Source organism: Rhinatrema bivittatum, chromosome 6 (assembly GCF_901001135.1).
Source record: "Rhinatrema bivittatum chromosome 6, aRhiBiv1.1, whole genome shotgun sequence".
NCBI classification, from domain to species: domain Eukaryota; kingdom Metazoa; phylum Chordata; class Amphibia; order Gymnophiona; family Rhinatrematidae; genus Rhinatrema; species Rhinatrema bivittatum.
Window position 1 is genome coordinate 15,296,122 of NC_042620.1, and position 19,415 is coordinate 15,315,536.

Sequence of the window (19,415 nt, forward strand, 5' to 3'; positions counted from 1 at the left end):
ATCCACACAAAGTTACACTGAAAACGTATGTGTATTCAACCCCTCTCCAACTCCAGCTTCAGAAACACCTCTGCTCAGTCAGGATAAACCTAGGCACAAACATGACATGCGTTTTAAAAAGCTCATTACTGCTTTTGAAAAGTACCTTCTATTACTAGAAAACTCACAGCTGCCTGTTGAAAGGCTGATAAGAAAGTGATGGGTTTCACGGCTTCGTGGTAGAGATAATTCACAAATGAATTATTTTAGGGGTCAAGTAGCCCCTGTCATCCCAGGATATCTGTTCATAAGGGCAGCCACCTGAATTATTTTGTGGAATTCAAAGGGGGATATGGCACAACTTGAAACTCTCAAAAATAAAAATCTCTACAACAACTTAACATTTCTGTAGCTCTACTAGGCATATACAGCCCGGTACAGGTCCCTAAAACAGAGATAGTGCCTAGTCTCCAACCCAGGTGAGCAGTGCACTACTTCTGTTGTAAACTCTGTCGCCTCACCCTTTCCAGCAGCTGGCCAGCTCTGGGCCGTTACGTGGGATAAGACTGCCTTCAGTAGACCTGTCTCTCTCCTGCTAATCCATGGAAGCAGGTAAGGAGGCACCTAAGGCTCCAGCTCACATCCCTGGACCACGGTTTCACCTCACCTTTGGTGTGTGGTCAGGTTTCTTATTAGGAAAGAAAACACCAACGGTGTCACAGATATTCCTAGAGATGGTTACCTTGTAAACCCAGAACACTTACAAGTCGTAATTCATTGGGACACGATGAGAGCTGCATGCCAAGCTTTATTCAGCAAATTGGGTAGCTCTCCTTAGTGTAAGCATGTGAACCCAGCTCTGTGCTTATATGAGGGAATAAAAACCCCAGCATGACTGAATCTCACCCAGATTCTTGATTGGACCAGGAATTTCTCCAGTGGCCAGTCAGAAATCTCCCAGAACAGTTTCCGGTCTTTGGCAGGCTCTCTCCCTCTTCCTTTCTCTCCTGGGCACTCTGGTCTCTGCTCAGAAAGTGCCGTGATCTCCTTTGTTGTTGCAGCTCAGCTACTGATGCGAAATGAGTCCCAGCTGCAATGAGAGTCTCTCTCTCTCGATAGCATGTGGTATTTCTTTGTCCACATCAGACTTTGTCATCTGATGTAATATATGACATCGGACAGGTTATTGGCTGTTAGTCCAGATTGGGCTTGTGGGCACTCACTTCTTGACGTTGGTTTTTCAGGAGGCACCTCCTGTCATACAAACATAGAAATGACGGCAGAAGAAGACCAAATGGCCCATCTAGTCTGCCCAACAAGCTTTCATACTTATTTTTCTCATACTTATCTGTTACTCTGACTGCTGAGGTCAGGGCCCTTATTGGTAACTTTTGGGTTTTGATTTCCTTCCACCCCCACCAATTGATATAGAGAGCAGTGCTGGAAGTGCATCTAAGTGAAGTATCAAGCCTAAATGTTTAGTGGTAGTAACCGCCGCTATAAGCAAGCTACTCCCACTCTTATTTGTTTACCCAGCCTGTACACTTTAGTCCTTGTTGGCTGTTGTCCGAATATAAATCCTCTTTTCTTCATTCCCCCTGCCATTGAAGCAGTGAGCTGCGCTGTATATGTATTCAAAGTGAAGAACGGGCTTGATTGGTTCAGGGTAGTAACCGCCGCAATAAGCAAGCTGCTCCCACGCTTATTTGTTTATCCAGCCATATGTATTCAAATCCCAAACCACAAGTTTTATCATGAGTTCAGCACCTGTTTGTCTGTTGTAAAGGTTGCGGCTTCCCATTGTCCCACCGGTTGTTCTCGCTGATTGGTTGGAGGTGTAAGCCGGTAATGACTTGGACCTGGCCACCCAGTGACATTTCCATGACTCAGCCTCTCCGTCTGGACTGTCCTGCTTTTGGGGGCAAACGCATATCTCCTTTCTGCAAGTCTGCGGGGACAGGAAATGTTTGTGGTTACACAGAGAAGCAGCAAAGAGAAAAGGAAAAAAAAACCTCTCAGAATCTAATTTTTCAAATCCTACTTCTATTTATTTATTTATTTTATATTCACAGTTTTAGAACCTGAAAAATCTGCATAGTTCAGTGCAGGTGACAGTAAACGTACAAAATCAAAACATTGAAAAACATTAAAACGTACAATTGAAATAGATACAATTAATCTACATAGCATTGTATAAAATGAATATATACAAGATTAGGCAGATGACCACCATAGCTATTACTAGCAGCGTCAGTGATGTGGACTTGAGGTCTGCAGAAAACCAGCGGCCAGCCAGTCTTACGGATGAATCTTGCCTTTTATAGCATTTGCATGCTGTCCCGCCACCTCGTTCAGACTCTGTATAATTTTTAAACGCTCGGCTGCTGTAATAAAAACATATTTCCACTCTAAAGTGGTACTGTATTTACCATTTGGCTGCATTCTCAAATATTAGTCACACTGGCCCTTCTAGGATCACGCCATTGGAGCACGGGATTTTTTTTTTGCTTGAGAAGAGGAAAACTTTGTGGTTCTTATTATTTTTATTTTATTTATTTATTTGTATTTTTCTATACCGGCATTCACGGAGTTCGTATCATGTCGGTTTACATAAAACAAGGGGTGAGAAATACATTATAACGTAAATAACTAATAACATAAGAGTATACATTAAAAGGTAAAACAAGTGCATGGAAGAAAAAAGTTACAATAAAACGGGGTCATTCTAACTGGGATTAGAGTTAGAGGAAAGATAAACAGTTTAACGAGAAGTAAAACATTGTAATGATTGGTAGATAGAGACTGTTTCAGTTTAATAGGAAATGATCAGTAATATTGTTATTGTTATTGTTATTGTTGATAACAATAACAATAAGTTATTGTTGATCCAGGACACCTGCTCAAGTCTCTGTCTATAAGCTCCAAAACATCTGTAGGCAGGGAAGACTTCTGGCTGACTGCTTAATGGTCCACATGAGGCCAAGAGGACCGGAGGGATTCTTCCTGATAACACGCCACAGCTTCAAGAGCGCAGACTAGCCCAGGCCAGAGTTCGGCTCACCTCCCCCTCGGCCTGGTGCATCCCGCTGACAACTTCAGATTTCAGTCAGGGGCTGGGCCGAAAGCGTCGATGCCAAAGAGCTGTGGGTGGCCCACGCAGTCAAAAAGAGGACAGTGAAGTCCGAACCCTGGTCGCGTGTTTAGAGAAAACAACAAACTGAAACGAATGGGGAAGGCTGGAAAAGCTCTGCACATCCCCTGGAGCGCGAGTCGATGTGAGGATCTGCTTCTCCCTAAAAGGCCCAGCTTCTCCTCTTAGGGGATAGACCTGAATGTGGCTTCATTTGGAGTGTTAAAGAAACCTGTGGACTTTATTAGGAGGCCAAAACTGGACCTGTAAGAATAGAAGACTTTGGGTCGGGCATTCATCTCTCCTTTTCCTGTTTTTCTTCTGTCTCACACCTCTCTCTCTCTCTTACTCTTCTTTCATTATTTATTTTTTCTTGGGTTTTTTTTTTAATCTCTTTTTCTTTTCCTTTTACTCATTGAATGTCTTTTCTTCTCTGTCACTTATTTATCCCTCATCCGCTGTATTTCCTTCTCCCCCTCTCTCTTTTTTACCCTCCCTTCCCATCCGTGCTCTCTCTATATTTAGTACACAGTTCAGAACTTGGCCGTGAAGACCATTTCCTTCTGTGGCAGGTGCACTGATGCACTTCAACAACGTCCAGCAACCAGAATTGACCATTTCTTCAGGTCTGGCCACAAGTTGGCATGAAAGTCTTCAAGTCATGCGAAAAGTAGGAAGAGAGTTCAAGAGCCAGGCATTGGAGCCGAGGTTTTAGGGTTGTCTTGTTGGGGAGGGAGGAAGACTTGCTATCTGAGAAGCTGGGAGCACTTTGTAAGTTATGGGACTTTACTGTAAGGGAAGATCTTCATTACACGCGGTGCTAATCTCGTGGAACTTTCCGGGCTAGCGATGCAATCTCGATTTCTGAAATCTTTTCGTTTTGGATGCATCCCGGTGACGGAGTGCCAACATCCACTCCTGGCTCTTCTGGACTAAGTGACATAGCTGGTTCATCACTCAGGCGCTACTTGAGCCGGCTGATGAGTGATGGCCCAGTTGCACAGGAAGTTCAGAAGAGCCATAAAGAAGGAGAAGTTGTCCTTATTATACCTGCCAGGATCTGTTCGGCAGGAATTTCAAGGGGCTGCTGTCAGAGACAGGACTGTGCCTATCTCCTGGGTGCAAAGGCAAGTATGCTGACCCGTCTTCTTGATCCTTCACTACTGTAATAAGGCCGCGACTTCCTTTAAAGTGAAAGCAAAAGGCAAGAAATTGCAAAGGCCGAGGCAGAACATAGACATGAAGCATGGTAATAGGATGCTAGTAAAGGTTTAGCAGGGAGGGAGACGCTCACAGGTGAGTCCGATTCATGACAGCACATTAGGCAGGGTTTCATTGGGAAGATTGGGTGAGTCCAGTAGGCCCATTCCTCTGACATGAACAGGTAGCAAGGAAGGGTTGGCCTGTGAGCAGAGAGTGGTCTACTGTAGCCACAGGTCAGTGAGAGCATAGAGGGCACCTCTAAAGCACGTCTCAGCGTGGAAGAGCTTGATCATGACAGTGCCTGGCAGAGAAAACCTTGAAGCTAGTGTCCTAAACCATTTTAAGGGAAGAAATTAAAATTCACACTTTCAGTTCTCACGTGAGGCCGGAAAGTAGGACACCCATGCCATGGTAGCCACTGGGTACGAAAGAGGAATTGCAGCACACGGAAATCTTCATGGCTTGTTTTCCGTCTTTGCTGGGGGTGGGATGAGCAGGTAAGGAATCCCCCAGGCTCTCAGTGCCGGTGTTCGGTGATGAAGGGAGGTGCCTGAATTCCCTGCACAAGACTCCCGGTGCTAGATCCCTCTCCAGTGATCCTGCTGCAGGGCGCCTTTAACCCTCTGGGCGGTGGCGTGCTGACTATAAAAAGGGGCCCAGTAACTCTGAGAGACCGCAGAGGTTTTCTCCATAAGGAAATGCTCCAGTGGATAAGCTCGCCGGAGCCCCGAGCTCCCCCTGTCAAAAACAAAGCACGCCAGCCGAGAAACGAGAGGGCACATGTGCTTTGGAAACCAAATATCCTTTGGAAAACAGTTCATGAATTACAGGCTTGGCCCACTGCTGTCCCTCCTTGCATTTTAATCAGGCAGGCGCTGGTCTGACTCTCTTCCGTTTTGCAATGAATACTTTTAATAACTGGGGATCATATAATTTTAGCAAAATGACATTTTTGTTGTAGCTTAATGTCAGAAGCTTGCACGGAGCATTATGCAACACGACCCTTCCTGGCTCAGAGACTGGCGAGGCTGGAGCACTTCTGTCTTGGAGAGAAATCTGCAAGGGGTTTATGTAACATGCAGTGATAGGCAGGGCTGAAACTGATCAGGGTCAAATCAACTTTCCATCGTAGAGAAATATTCTCTGCGGTATGAGCGCTAAGCCTCTGGAAATGAGCCAGGCAAGGATGCACTAACAACGCTGTCAGGACCTGGGAGCAGGTGCAGCCTGCACATTATTTCCGTGTTTCAGTTTTTAGGGGGCAGCCAGGTTAGTCTGTCGTAGCAAAAACCCATTCAGAGGCTGGTGGCACATTATTGACTAACAGATGTGTGTTGAGGGCATGTGCTTTGGAAGACAAAAGTCCACTCTGTCAGATGCATCTAATGAAATGGGTTTCTGTCCTCAAGAGCGCAGGCCTTGGTAGCTGTGTGAATCTGTAAGGTGCCGATGTGGTGCTGCTGTTCACAGATCATTACATTTCATGTATTACTTACAGACCGCATCCCAAAAACAAGACCTGCCCATTGTAGTGTACAACAGTGTCATCAAAAGAAAACACAATTGCTCAAGGAGGGCGATTTTCGATACTGTTTATGTGTGTGGGGGGGGGGGTGTGAAAATACATATGGTGATTTCATTTCAAAGTGATTGCAAAACTACCCAGGTGCGACGTACCTGCATGCACATGTTGGCCTGAATTTTCAAACTTGCAGGCCTACAGGTGCAATGTACCCCGAGAGCAGTAACAACATTGCATCCTAGATGTTGTAGAGACATTCAAGAAAGGCACAGAAGTTATGAAACGTCGGCATGATGTTAAAACCCAATCCCAATGTATTAATTTTGGGCTTCTTCGGAAATCCCTTGGGGAGCCAGCGCCGACTGTGATGTAGGCAGAGGTGTGGCACGAGAGGGCCCATGAAGCCTGAGCACTGGGCAGCCGATGTGACTTGTGCCAAATTCCTCACCATCCCCGTCCCTCTCTCGCAGCTATAGCTGGGTTACAGTAGTTTGCAAGCTCTGCAGCGGGCGACTTCCACCCATTTTGTGTTAATACCGTGTATATCAGTGACGCCGTATCTGCAGCTATAATTAATAATGACATCGTCTGTGATGAGTGCGCACCGGAGGTATCGCTTTGCTGTTTGCCCGTGGGTTGGTGGCCGCCAGCTTCCGCTTTGCCTCCTGTCTCCCCCGCTGTTGGGTTTTCGGCGCAGCCTCTGTCTTGCGAGCGGAAGCGCGAGCTTTCCGGCAGCCTGCGCTTTCCTTGTGTGGCTTTGCCCTGCCTGTCTCCCGGCAAATCCCGTTCCATGCCCCCCCCCCCCCACACCAGGAGGTCAGAGTTCTTCTCTCTCTAAAAAAAAAAACTTGTTTCTTATCTGACTGCAGAGCCCCGGAGTTACGTGGAATCGGTGGCCCGGACCGCAGCAATGGGGGGCGTCTCGCCCCACACCCCGCCAGGGCCACAGGTGTATGCCACGGAGATGCCGGCGAGAAATGGACCCTTCGCTCCCAGTCCTTTGTCCACCAGCAGCCCCATACACAGCGTGGATGGGTGAGGAGAGCCCCCTGGATTGCGTGGTTCTGATTTTAATTGCGTAGCTAAGCAATAGAAATAATGTACAAAGGCCTATTCACGCTTTCTTTTAATACTCCTAACTTTTGTGTGATAAGAAATAACATAGCAACCAGGGAGCGGCTGAAAAGCTCACCTGGAGAGCAATTTTCAAAAGGATGCCCACAGGGTAATGAGCATTTTATCTTTATCAATCAGCTTTCTGAAAATAGCCCACCCTGATGTCTCCCAGCCGTGTCCCGCAGGCACACCTAGCCATTCGGGTTTTCAGGACTGCCACAGTGAAGATGCATACCCTGGGGGGGGTCTCCAACGTATGCAGATCTCTCTCATGCATATTCATTACGGATATCCTGAAAACCCGGCCGGGTAGGAGTGCCCGCGGGACAGGGCTGGGAAACGCTGCTGTACGTGGGAAGTGCCATACGGTGCGTGCTTTCTACCCATAATGCAATGGAGGCTCTTCCACGGCAGGCGAAAACTATGTGCATAGTTTAGGGTTTTCAAAACCGGTGTTTCCCAGTTTTTTTAATCTCAAGGCACCCCCCCCCCCCCCCCTTTAAGGAAAATGCGTGTGAGGCACACCAACCGCCGTGGCCAAAAGATAGGCTAGGGAAGCTGTGGAAGCCCCACCGGTCCCTCTTCCTGGGGATAGGACAGAGGTTGGGAGGACTCATAGAAGAAGAGAGAGGAGGAGAGAGAGAGAGAGAGGAGGAGGAGCTGTGGGTGCGGTGCTATTGCTGCACAAAGCCCAGGGCCTGGCTCTCCATGCCCTGCCTGCTTCCCATTAATTGCCACACCCCCCGGGGCTCGTGCTGTAGCTCAGGGGGAAGAGGCCATGCGTGATTCCCGCGTGTTCTCGGAAAAGAGGTTCCCGGTGTCTCTTCTCGCCGCGGGGAGCTGAGGGCAGAGCCCAGGTGCGGCCCTGGATGGGAGAGTCGGGCAGCGGTGACCTTTCCGTGGCACGCCTCGTCAGGCCTGAAGGCGCCCCAGCATGCCGTGGCACACCGGTCGCTTTGGGTCAGAAAAGGCGTCCGCAGAAGGAGATGCAAATCTCTCTGTGTGCTTCTTTATTTGGCATTTTTGAATAGGGAAAGTGCACGCAAGGGTTTTCTTGAACATTCGCGCAAAAGCCGCAGGTAACATGTAACTGTGGGCTTTGCAGCTATGCAGGTGGTATGAAACCTGCCCCCATAGCATTCTTGAGTGATCGTCTGCCCTTCAGCCGCTCTGTGGTTGGTTGCACCTGCCCTTGTCTCTTGCAGATATGACTGTATTGCACCTTTCTGTAGCGATATGCATCAGGAGATCATGGGGAGGGAGGGGGCGTCACCAGTCCTGCTGGCGGCAGGATGCATCCTGGAGGCTTCTTATCACCACAGCCTGCACTAATACAGCTGCATCGCGGCATGGCAGTCCCTGTAACACTGAATACTGGGAGTCATTTTCCCTAGAGCCAATAACTGCACTGATCCATCATGAAAGTCATCAGCTATCCCCCATAGCAGTAAATGTAATGCACCATCATGGGAGTCATTATCCCCCTCAGCCAGTCACTAATGCACCATCATGGGAGTCATTATCCTGCACAGCCAGACACTAATGCACCACCATGAGAGTCACTATCCTGCACAGCCAGTCACTAATGCACCACCATGGGAGTCACTATCCTGCACAGCCAGTCACTAATGCACCATCATGGGAGTCATTATCGTGCACAGCCAGTCACTAATGCACCACCCTGGGAGTCACTATCCTGCACAGCCAGTCACTAATGCACCATCATGGGAGTCATTATCCTGCACAGCCAGACACTAATGCACCATCATGGGAGTCATTATCCTGCACAGCCAGTCACTAATGCACCATCATGGGAGTCACTATCCTGCACAGCCAGTCACTAATGCACCATCATGGGAGTCACTATCCTGCACAGCCAGTCACTAATGCACCATCATGGGAGTTACTATCCTGCACAGCCAGTCACTAATGCACCACCATGGGAGTCACTATCCTGCACAGCCAGTCACTAATGCACCATCATGGGAGTCATTATCCTGCACAGCCAGACACTAATGCACCATCATGGGAGTCATTATCCTGCACAGCCAGTCACTAATGCACCATCATGGGAGTCACTATCCTGCACAGCCAGTCACTAATGCATCATCACGAGAGCCATTATCCTGCACAGCCAGTCACTAATGCACCACCATGGGAGTCACTATCCTGCACAGCCAGTCACTAATGCACCACCATGGGAGTCACTATCCTGCACAGCCAGTCACTAATGCACCACCATGGGAGTCACTATCCTGCACAGCCAGTCACTAATGCATCATCACGAGAGCCATTATCCTGCACAGCCAGTCACTAATGCACCATCATGGGAGTCACTATCCTGCACAGCCAGTCACTAATGCATCATCACGAGAGCCATTATCCTGCACAGCCAGTCACTAATGCACCACCATGGGAGTCACTATCCTGCACAGCCAGTCACTAATGCACCACCATGGGAGTCACTATCCTGCACAGCCAGTCACTAATGCACCACCATGGGAGTCACTGTCCTGCACAGCCAGTCACTAATGCACCATCATGGGAGCCATTATCCTGCACAGCCAGTCACTAATGCACCACCATGGGAGTCACTATCCTGCACAGCCAGTCACTAATGCACCACCATGGGAGTCACTATCCTACACAGGCAGTCACTAATGCACCATCATGGGAGTCATTATCCTGCACAGCCAGTCACTAATGCACCATCATGGGAGTCACTATCCTGCACAGCCAGTCACTACTGCACCCTCATAGAGCCATTATCCTGCACAGCCAGTCACTACTGCACCACCATGGGAGTCACTATCCTGCACAGCCAGTCACTAATGCACCACCATGGGAGTCACTATCCTGCACAGCCAGTCACTATTGCACTATCATGGGAGTCATTATCCTGCACAGTCACTAATGCACCATCATGGGAGTCACTATCCTGCACAGCCAGTCACTAATGCACCATCATGGGAGTCATTATCCTGCACAGCCAGTCACTAATGCACCATCATGGGAGTCACTATCCTGCACAGCCAGTCACTAATGCACCACCATGGGAGTCATTATCCTGCACAGTCACTAATGCACCACCATGGGAGTCACTATCCTGCACAGCCAGTCACTGTAATGCACCATCATCACCATGGGAGTCATTATCCTGCACAGTCACAAATGCACCATCATGGGAGTCACTATCCTGCACAGCCAGTCACTGTAATGCACCATCATCACCATAGGAGTCATTATCCTGCACAGCCAGTCACTGTAATGCACCATCATGGGAGTCACTATCCTGCACAGGCAGTCACTGTAATGCACCATCATCACCATGGGAGTCATTATCCTGCATAGCCAGTCACTGTAATGCACCATCATGGGAGTCACTATCCTGCACAGCCAATCACTAATGCACCATCATGGGAGTCATTATCCTGCACAGCCAGTCACTAATGCACCATCATGGGAGCCATTATCCCTCACAGCCAGTCACTAATGCACCATCATGGGAGTCACTATCCTGCACAGCCAGTCACTATAATGCACCATCATAGGAATCATTATCCTGCACAGTCAATAATGCACCATCTTGGGAGTCATTATCCTGCACAGCCAGTCACTAATGCACCATCATGGGAGCCAGTATCCCTCACAGCCAGTCACTAATGCACCATCATGGGAGTCACTGTCCTGCACAGCCAGTCACTAATGCACCATCATGAGAGCCATTATCCCTCACAGCCAGTCACTAATGCACCATCTTGGGAGTCACTATCCTGCACAGCCAGTCACTATAATCCTCCATCTTGGGGATTATTTTCTGTAGCGCCAATCACTGTAATGCTTCAACAAAATAAGAATCAGTTTCAGCTAAAATATAGAATGCTAATTGTATCTACCGCATGAATAATTCTGGATAGATTATCTTTAGTGGAATTCTTTAATTTAGAAGCAAACAATAGTTCTTTATCTGTTCCCTTGCCCTTGCAGTGCCTCCCTTCAGAGCTATCCATCAGCAGAAGGCAGTGTCCACATGGTCGCTCCCACACAGCCATCGGTGGATTCCAGCTTCCGATCTGCTAGTCTGTCACAGCCCTCAGCACAGAGCAGCTACCAGAACGCCTCTCCTTCCATGAACTCTGCTCCCCCTGGGGACAGCCCCCTGAGCGCCTACTCCAGCCCCGACTACTCCATGAGCCCTGTCAGCATGCAGCCAGATGGGAGGACTGGACCTCACGTCAGCATTGTGGGGGTTCACGTCAAGCCTGGGAGCCCCCAGACACTTCACAGGACTGTGGGTACAAACACCCCGCCAAGCCCCGCCTTTGGAAGACGAATTATCAGTCCCAACATGATGACCTCCCCAGGTAGCCCAAGCATGGGCAGGCACATGCCAGGGGTGCATGGAAACATTATTGTGACACCAGGCAGCCCAAGTCTCGCTAGGCACCAAGGGATAATGGCAGGAAGTGCCCCAGTTACACCCGGCAGCCCGAGCATGGACAGGCACATCATGTATGGTTATTCAACCCCTGAAGAAAGGCAGCCCAGCTTGTCTCGTCAGAGCAGTGCTTCGGGGTATCAAACACCCTCGACTCCATCTTTTCCCGTCTCACCAGCCTACTACCATGGAATGAACAGCTTGTCCTCCTCTCCCCCAGAGCCTGCCATCTACAGGCAAGGGAGCCCCGTTCTTCAGCCATCACTGCCCGAGAAACGCAGGATGTCCTCTGGGGAGAGGTCCAACAGTTTGCCAAACTATTCCACGGTGAACGGAAAGACCTCGTCACCCCTCTCCAGTGGGATGTCCAGCCCCAGCGGCGGGAGCACCATCGCTTTCACTCACACTCTTCCGGATTTTTCCAAGTTTTCAATGCCAGGTAAGCAATAGGCTTGGAAGGGGCAGCCATGGTACATGTTCTTAGCTTCTGTCCTCAGGGCCCCCAAACAGGGAGGGTTTTCAGGAAATTCAGAAGGAATATGACTGAGAAAGTTTTGCTTAACTGGAAAACCCGTCTGAGGTTCCCAAGGATTGCAGTTGAGATCCAGTCTGGCCCCTCTCTCACCCCTTCCTCAGGAGTAGTTAGAGATAAACTGATGGTACCAATTTGCAAATCCCAAGAATCTTTATAAAGAGAGTTCCTCAGGGCGTGGCCAGTCTTGGATGGCCTTTACTTTGGCAGGATCCATCTGGAATCCATCACATAAAACTATGTACCCCAATAAGAGAAGCTCCTCTTGTTCAAAGCGACATTTCTCCTACTTCGCATAGAGATTGTTCTCATGCAATCACTGCAGGACGATGTGGACATCTCAGCGGTGGGTCTTCAGTGTTTGGGAAAAGATCAAGATGTCTACACAGGTGTAGAGGAGATCGTGTAAGATCTCGTTGACCATTTTCCTAAAACTTCTGGGGCATTGTAAAGCCGAAAGGGCATACATAACTAAATATTCATAATGTCCATCACAGGTATTAAATGAAGTTTTCCACTCATCACCAGCCTTGATTTAGATAAGGTTTTAGGCTTCCCTGAGGCCCAATTTTGTAAATATTTTAGCGCCTTGTAGACAATCAAAGAGTTATTAGTGGTAGCGGCTACCGGTCTTTCCTTGTGATGGTGTTCAGGCAGTGGTAGTCAATGAGGGAGCCGTCTTTCTTTGCACCAGCCAGAGAAGAAGAGGGACTGATGAAGCCACATTCCAGATTTTCTTTAATGTAGTTGGACATGGCCTGAGTCTCGAGAGGCGACAAGGGATAGTTCCGTCTGCGTGGAGGCTTGGCTCCAGGAGTGAGTTCAATGCTGCAATCATAGGGGCAGTGTGGTGGTAGAATTTCAGCATTTAAAAAAAACCAAAACATCTTGATAGTCTGCATACTGCGGAGAAAGACCAGGAAGTAGCATCGCCATGGGGAGGTTCAATAGGTTCCAAGCAAGAATACTTGCACTCGTGGTTTCATCAGGCAAGTTAAAGGGTAGACCAGTCAAATTGCAGTCAGTGCTGCTGGAGCCAGAGTAGTCCCAAGATAATGAGATGGATGGCCCTGGAAATCACATATAGACTGAGATTCCCCAGATGTAAGAGGCCAGTGTGGAGGGTTGCGGGTACCGTGGTCAGGGTAACTCAACCTGGAAGAAAGTCTCCGAAGACTGAAGAGATTATTAGAGGTGAAATTGTCTGAACTGTGGGAGTCAGGAGTTGCTCGACAAGTTCCTTCAGGATAAAGATCCCTTCTGAGCCTGAATCTATGAAGGCCGACATATTGAGGCACATGACCCCAACTCCAGGGTCACAGGGAGCTGGCATGGTGATGCCTAGAGTCATCTCCCCACAGATCCCTAGGCATTGGAATTTCCCAACTTCACAGGGCACTGGGCCAACAGATGGCCCTGTCCTGGGCAATATAGGCACAGGCGCAACTGCCAGCAGCAGAATCTCTCCTCCAGAGCTAGGCGAGAATGTCCTACCTGCATGGGTTCTTCGAGCTGATGAGAGGCCAAGGAGCCCGCGATTGAGGTCGCGAGTGGGTTCTGGAACCATGGTGCCAAGGCAATGGTCTTTCTTGCAGGGCGGAGCTCATGGGCCCTCTGCTGTAGGCAATGGTCAGTTTTCTCAGTAAGAGCTATGAGCTCCTTTAAAGAGATAGGAAGGTCTCGAGCAAAAAGCTTGTCTTTAATCTTTGGTGATGGACCCTCAGTGAAGACTGTCATCAAGCTGTCTTCCCGCCAGTTGAGCTCTGTAGCCAATGTTCAAAAGTCGATAGCAGGTTCTGCTAGTGTTTAGGAGCCCTGATGGAGGTGAAGCAGTTCAGACCCAAAGGCTGCAGTGCAACCAGGTTGCCCGAAAACTGCCCTGAACTGCTTGGTAAACTGTTGTAGGTTTCATAAGAGGGGTTCTCCCTGCTCCCAGAGGGGAGATGCCCAGGCTAAGCCAGAACCGTCCAGCAGGGATAATGTACATGTAGTCTTTGTCTGGTCATCTGGAAATAGTGATGCTTGCAATTGGAAGTGCTTGTGGCACTGATTTAGAAACCCCAACATCGCTTGGGGTCTCCGGAATACTGGGGCAGAGCTGGTAACTGAGGTATTAGACGCATGACAACTACAGCCGGTGTCTGTGCAGGCGGTGGTGGTGACACCGCAGGACTTGACAAGGCATTCAGATGGGTAGTCTGCCAATCCCAAGATGCAGCCAGAAGCTCCAAAGCTTGTTGCTGTTCGTGCAGCCTGCGGGTGAGACCTGGGGTTGCCTGCAAGGAATCCAAGTTAGCCAGATCCATGGCCTGAGCAGCCCGTTGCACCAGTGGAGCCTTGGGCCAAGGCAGGATTGGCGCAACCTGCAGGGAGGAGCTCAGCAGGTTCCCACCATTGGCAGGCGGATCCAGATGAGGCAGAGACCCTGGATAGGCAGGAAGGGCCAGGCGAGGAGAAGCAAGGCAGTCAAGGAACACCTGAAGACAAGATGCTGGGTTAAAGACAAGACGCTGAAGCAATACGCTTTACTCCAGGAGTAGTGGGACCTGTTGCTGAGGCAGTGAGGGAAGGCCAGGACGAGCCCTTTAAAGGTTTTGTCATCTGATATCATCAGCGGGTGCCACGACTGAGGTGAGAGCGGCGGTTTGCGGGGTTGGCCAGCGGACCGCCAAGCACAACAGGCGTTTTGAACAGCTGGTAAAGCCGCCAAGGTAGCACGGGAAAATAAAATGAATCCAGTGCTTTATGGGACAGTGCTGCACTCATCCCTCCTGATTCAAGCTAAGGCATCACCTTAGATCACTCATTACTGGGGAAGGGGCATGTGGGGCAAGGAAAGAAGAAATATGAATGAATGCCAGACTATGTGGATAAACTGATATTGTGTCTAACTTCCTCCTTCTCTGTTCTCTCCCTGACAGACAGTAGTCCTGAAACCAGGGCAAGCGTGAAATTTGTCCAGGACACCTCCAAGTACTGGTACAAGCCTGAGATTTCCCGAGAGCAGGGTAAGTGCCCCAGGTTAAGTCGGATAAGTCACTCCTATCCGTGCCCTTCTCCTCTCCTGCCACTTCCAGACTCCGTGCTTTCCTCCGGCTCCCCGTGTGCTTGGAATCGTCTTCCTGAACTGGTGCGTCCTGCTCCCTCTCGCTCCGTCTTTAAATCCCATCTAAAGAGCCACCTTTTTTAAACCACTTTCAAATCTTATGCCTGATTGTCTGCTTTTAGTCTTAACTAACTTTCTGTTCTTTTAACCAAGTCTCTTGTCCTGTGTGTTTGTCTTATTAGATTATAAGCTCTATTGAGCAGGGACCGTCTTTCCTATGTCGTGTAGTGCTATAGACATGTTAAGTAGAAGTAGTAGTAGGTTACAGCATGGATTGGTAGAGTGAGATGGTCACGACAATATTTTATTTGGTTTATATTCCATGTTTCAGGCCCTTCAAACCAGATTGTATTCAGGTACTGTGGTAGTTCCCTGTCCTCATAATCTGTTTGTTCCTGAGAAAATGGGAGGGTAAAGTAGCTTGCCCAAGGTCACAAAGAGCGGCAGTGGGATTTGAACCCTTAGCTTCCCTGGTCGCAGCCCATTGCTCTAACCACTAGATAGACGTTGATGCTCAACCACAAGATGCCATGAGGGCATAACTTACAACTGAAGAAGGCTGAATGTTCTATAAATTGCAAAGACAAGAGTTTGCAGTCCAGGCTTTGGGACAGTCTATCTTCAGAATTAATGGAGGTGTCTTTCAGAGATGTGTTTAAGGAGAAATGTGATTTCCTTGAGTCCTACCAGCCCAGTTCAGTATGCATGAGCTTTGCTGCCTGCCAGCAGATGGAGACCGAGAAGAGGCGGATTTGCTGATTTCGCCATTGTAGGGCAGAGGGAATCTTGCAACACTTCAGTAGAACCTTAACAAAGCAAAATTAGAAACTCTTCCCACCACAAAAGCTGGCGGTGGGGGGGGGGGGGGGGGTGACCCGGACTCAGACCCTTAAATAGCACAGTCCTTAAACAATTTGTTCTCTTTCTTGCAAGAAAAAAACCTATACAAGCAAAAGGGTGGGATCCTGGCCTAGTCTGAGAGCAGTCCAGTATGCATAGGATGTACCTAAGCCTTCTGCAAACACGGAGAGAGTTGGATAACTCTTTCTTCAGTTCATCCACCCCCAAAGGAGACTCGGTTTCCAGCCTGCACATCTAGTCTGTAATGCTTGGAGACGTATGCAAGGAACCCCAAGTGGCTGCTCTGCAGATCTCCTCAGGTGAAACCGACTGTCGCGCCACTCACAAAGCTGCCTCTCCTCTTGTCGAATGAGCTTTTAGACCCTCAGGAAACAACAGGTCCTTGGAAACATAAGCAGAAGCAATTGTCTCCTTAATCTATCTGGCAATAATCACCTTAGAGGCAGCATCTCCTTGCCTTTTACCAGCAGTAAACACAAATGATCTAGTTTCCTGAAGGAACTCGTCACTTTTCAGTACCTGAGTAAGGTTATTTTCACATCCAATAAATGCAGACTCCTATACTCTCCTGTAGTGACTGGAAGATCTATCAACCAGTTCAAATGAAATGTAGATACCACCTGGTAAAAATGAAAAGTCTGACTGGATACTCCAGTTTCTGAAATCCTCAAGAACTGATCTCTCTATTTAATTCAGAAATTCTTCTCGCTGAACAGATTGCCACTAGAAAAAACATCTTCAGAGACAAGCCCTTAAGAGATGCCCTCCTCAAACAAAAGAACATAAGGCTTGACGAACCACCTTGAAGCTATGTCCCTATGGCATGAAGGTCAAAGATACTTCGCTCCCCTTAAGAATCGCAAAACATCCGGATGTTACGGGCCCTGGAGTCCGTGAAGCCCACCTGGGGAACGGCACAGGACTGCAAGGCAGGACTTGGAACAAGACAAGGGCCAGTCTTCTGCCTAGCCAACTCCTTCCCCTGCAGGTAGGCCCTTGGGTTCCGGGGCCCAGTAGATCTCTGCGATGGCAGTATATCATAGTGGTGATTCCATACAGGCAAGGCTGGCTGGAGACCAGGCTTGGACAAGGCTGGCTGGAGACAAGACTTGGACGAATTCAAACAGGACAAGGTAGACAAGACAGACCAGGCTAAAGGTAAAGCAAGCTGACTTGGCAGGCAGGACAAGGCAGGCAGGTTTGACTGACAAGACAAGGTGGACAGGTTGGCTGGCAGGACAAGGCAAGGCTGGATACTAAGGATCCAGAACTAGACAAGACAAGGGTGAGACAAGGCAAGGACAGGACTCTGGTACAGGCAAGACAGAATACTTGGAACAGACAAGACAAAGCCAATAAGACAGACTAGGGCAGGAGTCAGACAAGGAAACAAAGAACATGCAAGCCCAATGGCAACAAGGCAGATAGACAGAGTAGACCCTAAGGCCTCAAGGAAAGATACAAGATAGATTAGGCCAGAAGGCCTTCAACACGGGAAACAAGGTTAGGCCCGAGGGCCTCAAGGCAACACAGAAGCTAGAAGGCAAGAAGACCCAAAAGCCACAAGACAAAAACAAGGATTAGGTCATGGAGCCAGGAGTGTCACCATGAGAAGACAATGTTAGAATGGCAGGGCAGGTTTACATAGGGCTAGGACTTGGGCATGGCAAGGCAGTGAGGAGGAGATTGACAAGGCTAGTGATGAGGCATATTGAGGGCCTCTACTGCTGGGGAGACATCATTGCAGGAGACAAGAAGGAAGGATAAGGCTGCATAGCAGGTGAAATCCTAAAACCAGATGAGCAGGTATGGAAAGACCGTGGATCTTTCCTTTGTAGCAGGCACCTTCAGGGAATTCAAAGCTAAACCCTTTTGAAGACCATTCTTCAGGAAAGCTAGAACCAAGAGAATTGAAGCCTTAAATGGTTAAATTGTGATGTCTCTTGGAAGTGTGGACCCTTTTTACTGAGGGGAGATTGGCGTTACCTAGTGAGCAAGCCCACTAGGTCCACCCTGTCAGCTGGTGGAGATACCCAGTGGCAGGACAGACTGGAGCTTCACCCATACCAGCCGCATTCCATGCAGGTTGAGTCCTTGGGTTTCAGGGGCCAGCAAGTCTTAGGTGAGTCCCTAGAGCAATCTAACTAAGTGAATACAGGTGAGCGTGGGTTGAGGCATGCAGCAAGCACCAGGGTTGGTGTCCAGGCAAGGGTCAGTGGCAGGCAGCAATCCAGAGTAATCTGTGTCCAGGCATGGGACCAATAACAGTAGTCAATACAAACAGAAGACAAGGATGAGGTAGGACAGAGTAGAGGGTAGAGGCGGGCTGGAAGGACAAGGCAAGGCTGGATAAAACAGGGACAAGCAACAAACACTACACTAGTTAGGAGGATCTGTTGCTGAGGCAAAATGTAGAGGTCTGAGGATCCCTTTATAGACCTAAGCCCGGTGACATCATCCAAGGGCACCGAGGCCAGTCCCACCGCAGACCCTTTAAGAATGGGGATGTCGGCGCATGCACACACTTAGAGAGGATGGAGGAGAGTGGGGTCTATGGCATCATCCTGCTACAGGAAGTGACTGACTGCTGGCGGCATCAGCCACAAGATAGGGCTGGCTGTGGTGATGTTGGGGTGAGATAAACACTGTGGATCCCCTAAAGGCTAGAGGAAGGAAATGAAGTTAAAGGTGCAGAGGGGTAATTTGGTTAGTGTGGTTGTTACTGCCCTTAACCAATGATCCTTCCTACTGTTGATGCAACTCCATCATTGCTCTCTGCTTCAATAGCAGGGGGAAAAGAGGAATTGGATTCAGAAAGCAACCAATGAGAGGGCCTTGACTTTTACAGTCTGGGAAATGGATAAGCATGGGGGTAACCTGCACAGCGCGGCAGATAATACTATAAGAAGCTTGCTAGGCAGTCTGGATGTACCATTTGGTCCTTTTCTGCCATCATTTCTATGTTTAAGTTCATGAAGTGCATCTGCCACATTGGCGATCTCCAGCTTCCAGTTTTTAAGCCTCACTCATGGAAATTCCACGGTTAAATTTCCCACAGGAATCTGTTTTACCTATCTTAAACATGCCCTGGACATGAACCTACTACAAACCTTAGCTTGGAGAGCCAGATCAGCCATTTTGAAAGACTCCTTCAGCACAATCTCTATCCTTCCATCCAAGGCATCTTTCAATGCTTCACTGACACTAAGGCATCTGCCGTCAGATAATTCAATAGCTCCATATCCTCTGAAGGCAATGGGTACAGCTTCGCCATAGCTCTGCCCACACGTAAGCCTGTGAGTCCCACTCAGCCGACAGCAGAGCTTTTACTCTTCTGTGGAAAGGAAAGGTCGTAAACGGTCTACGAAACCCCTCCAAATTCGGGTCCTCGCTTTCCACCGGAGGCTCAAAGGGAGCTTCCCCAGTACCAAATTCCACCAAGGCCTGGGTGAGCATAGAAGGAAGTTCTTCCCTTTTAAACAGCCAGATTGCCTGTGAATTATCTCCATCTGCCAGGGGAATCTCTTC

At 48.8% G+C, this 19,415-nt stretch overlaps 1 protein-coding gene across 1 annotated transcript in view; it reads left to right on the forward strand.

Moving 5' to 3' along the window:
* The window catches only part of TNS1 (tensin 1), a gene marked incomplete in the record, with an annotated part of 1,098,810 nt that overhangs the window by 1,032,071 nt on the left and 47,324 nt on the right, over positions 1-19,415 (forward strand). Inside the window, 4 exon segments of the mRNA XM_029605104.1 lie at positions 3,090-3,105; positions 6,706-6,869; positions 10,938-11,827; positions 14,842-14,928. Coding sequence (XP_029460964.1) covers positions 3,090-3,105; positions 6,706-6,869; positions 10,938-11,827; positions 14,842-14,928 — 1,157 coding nt within the window.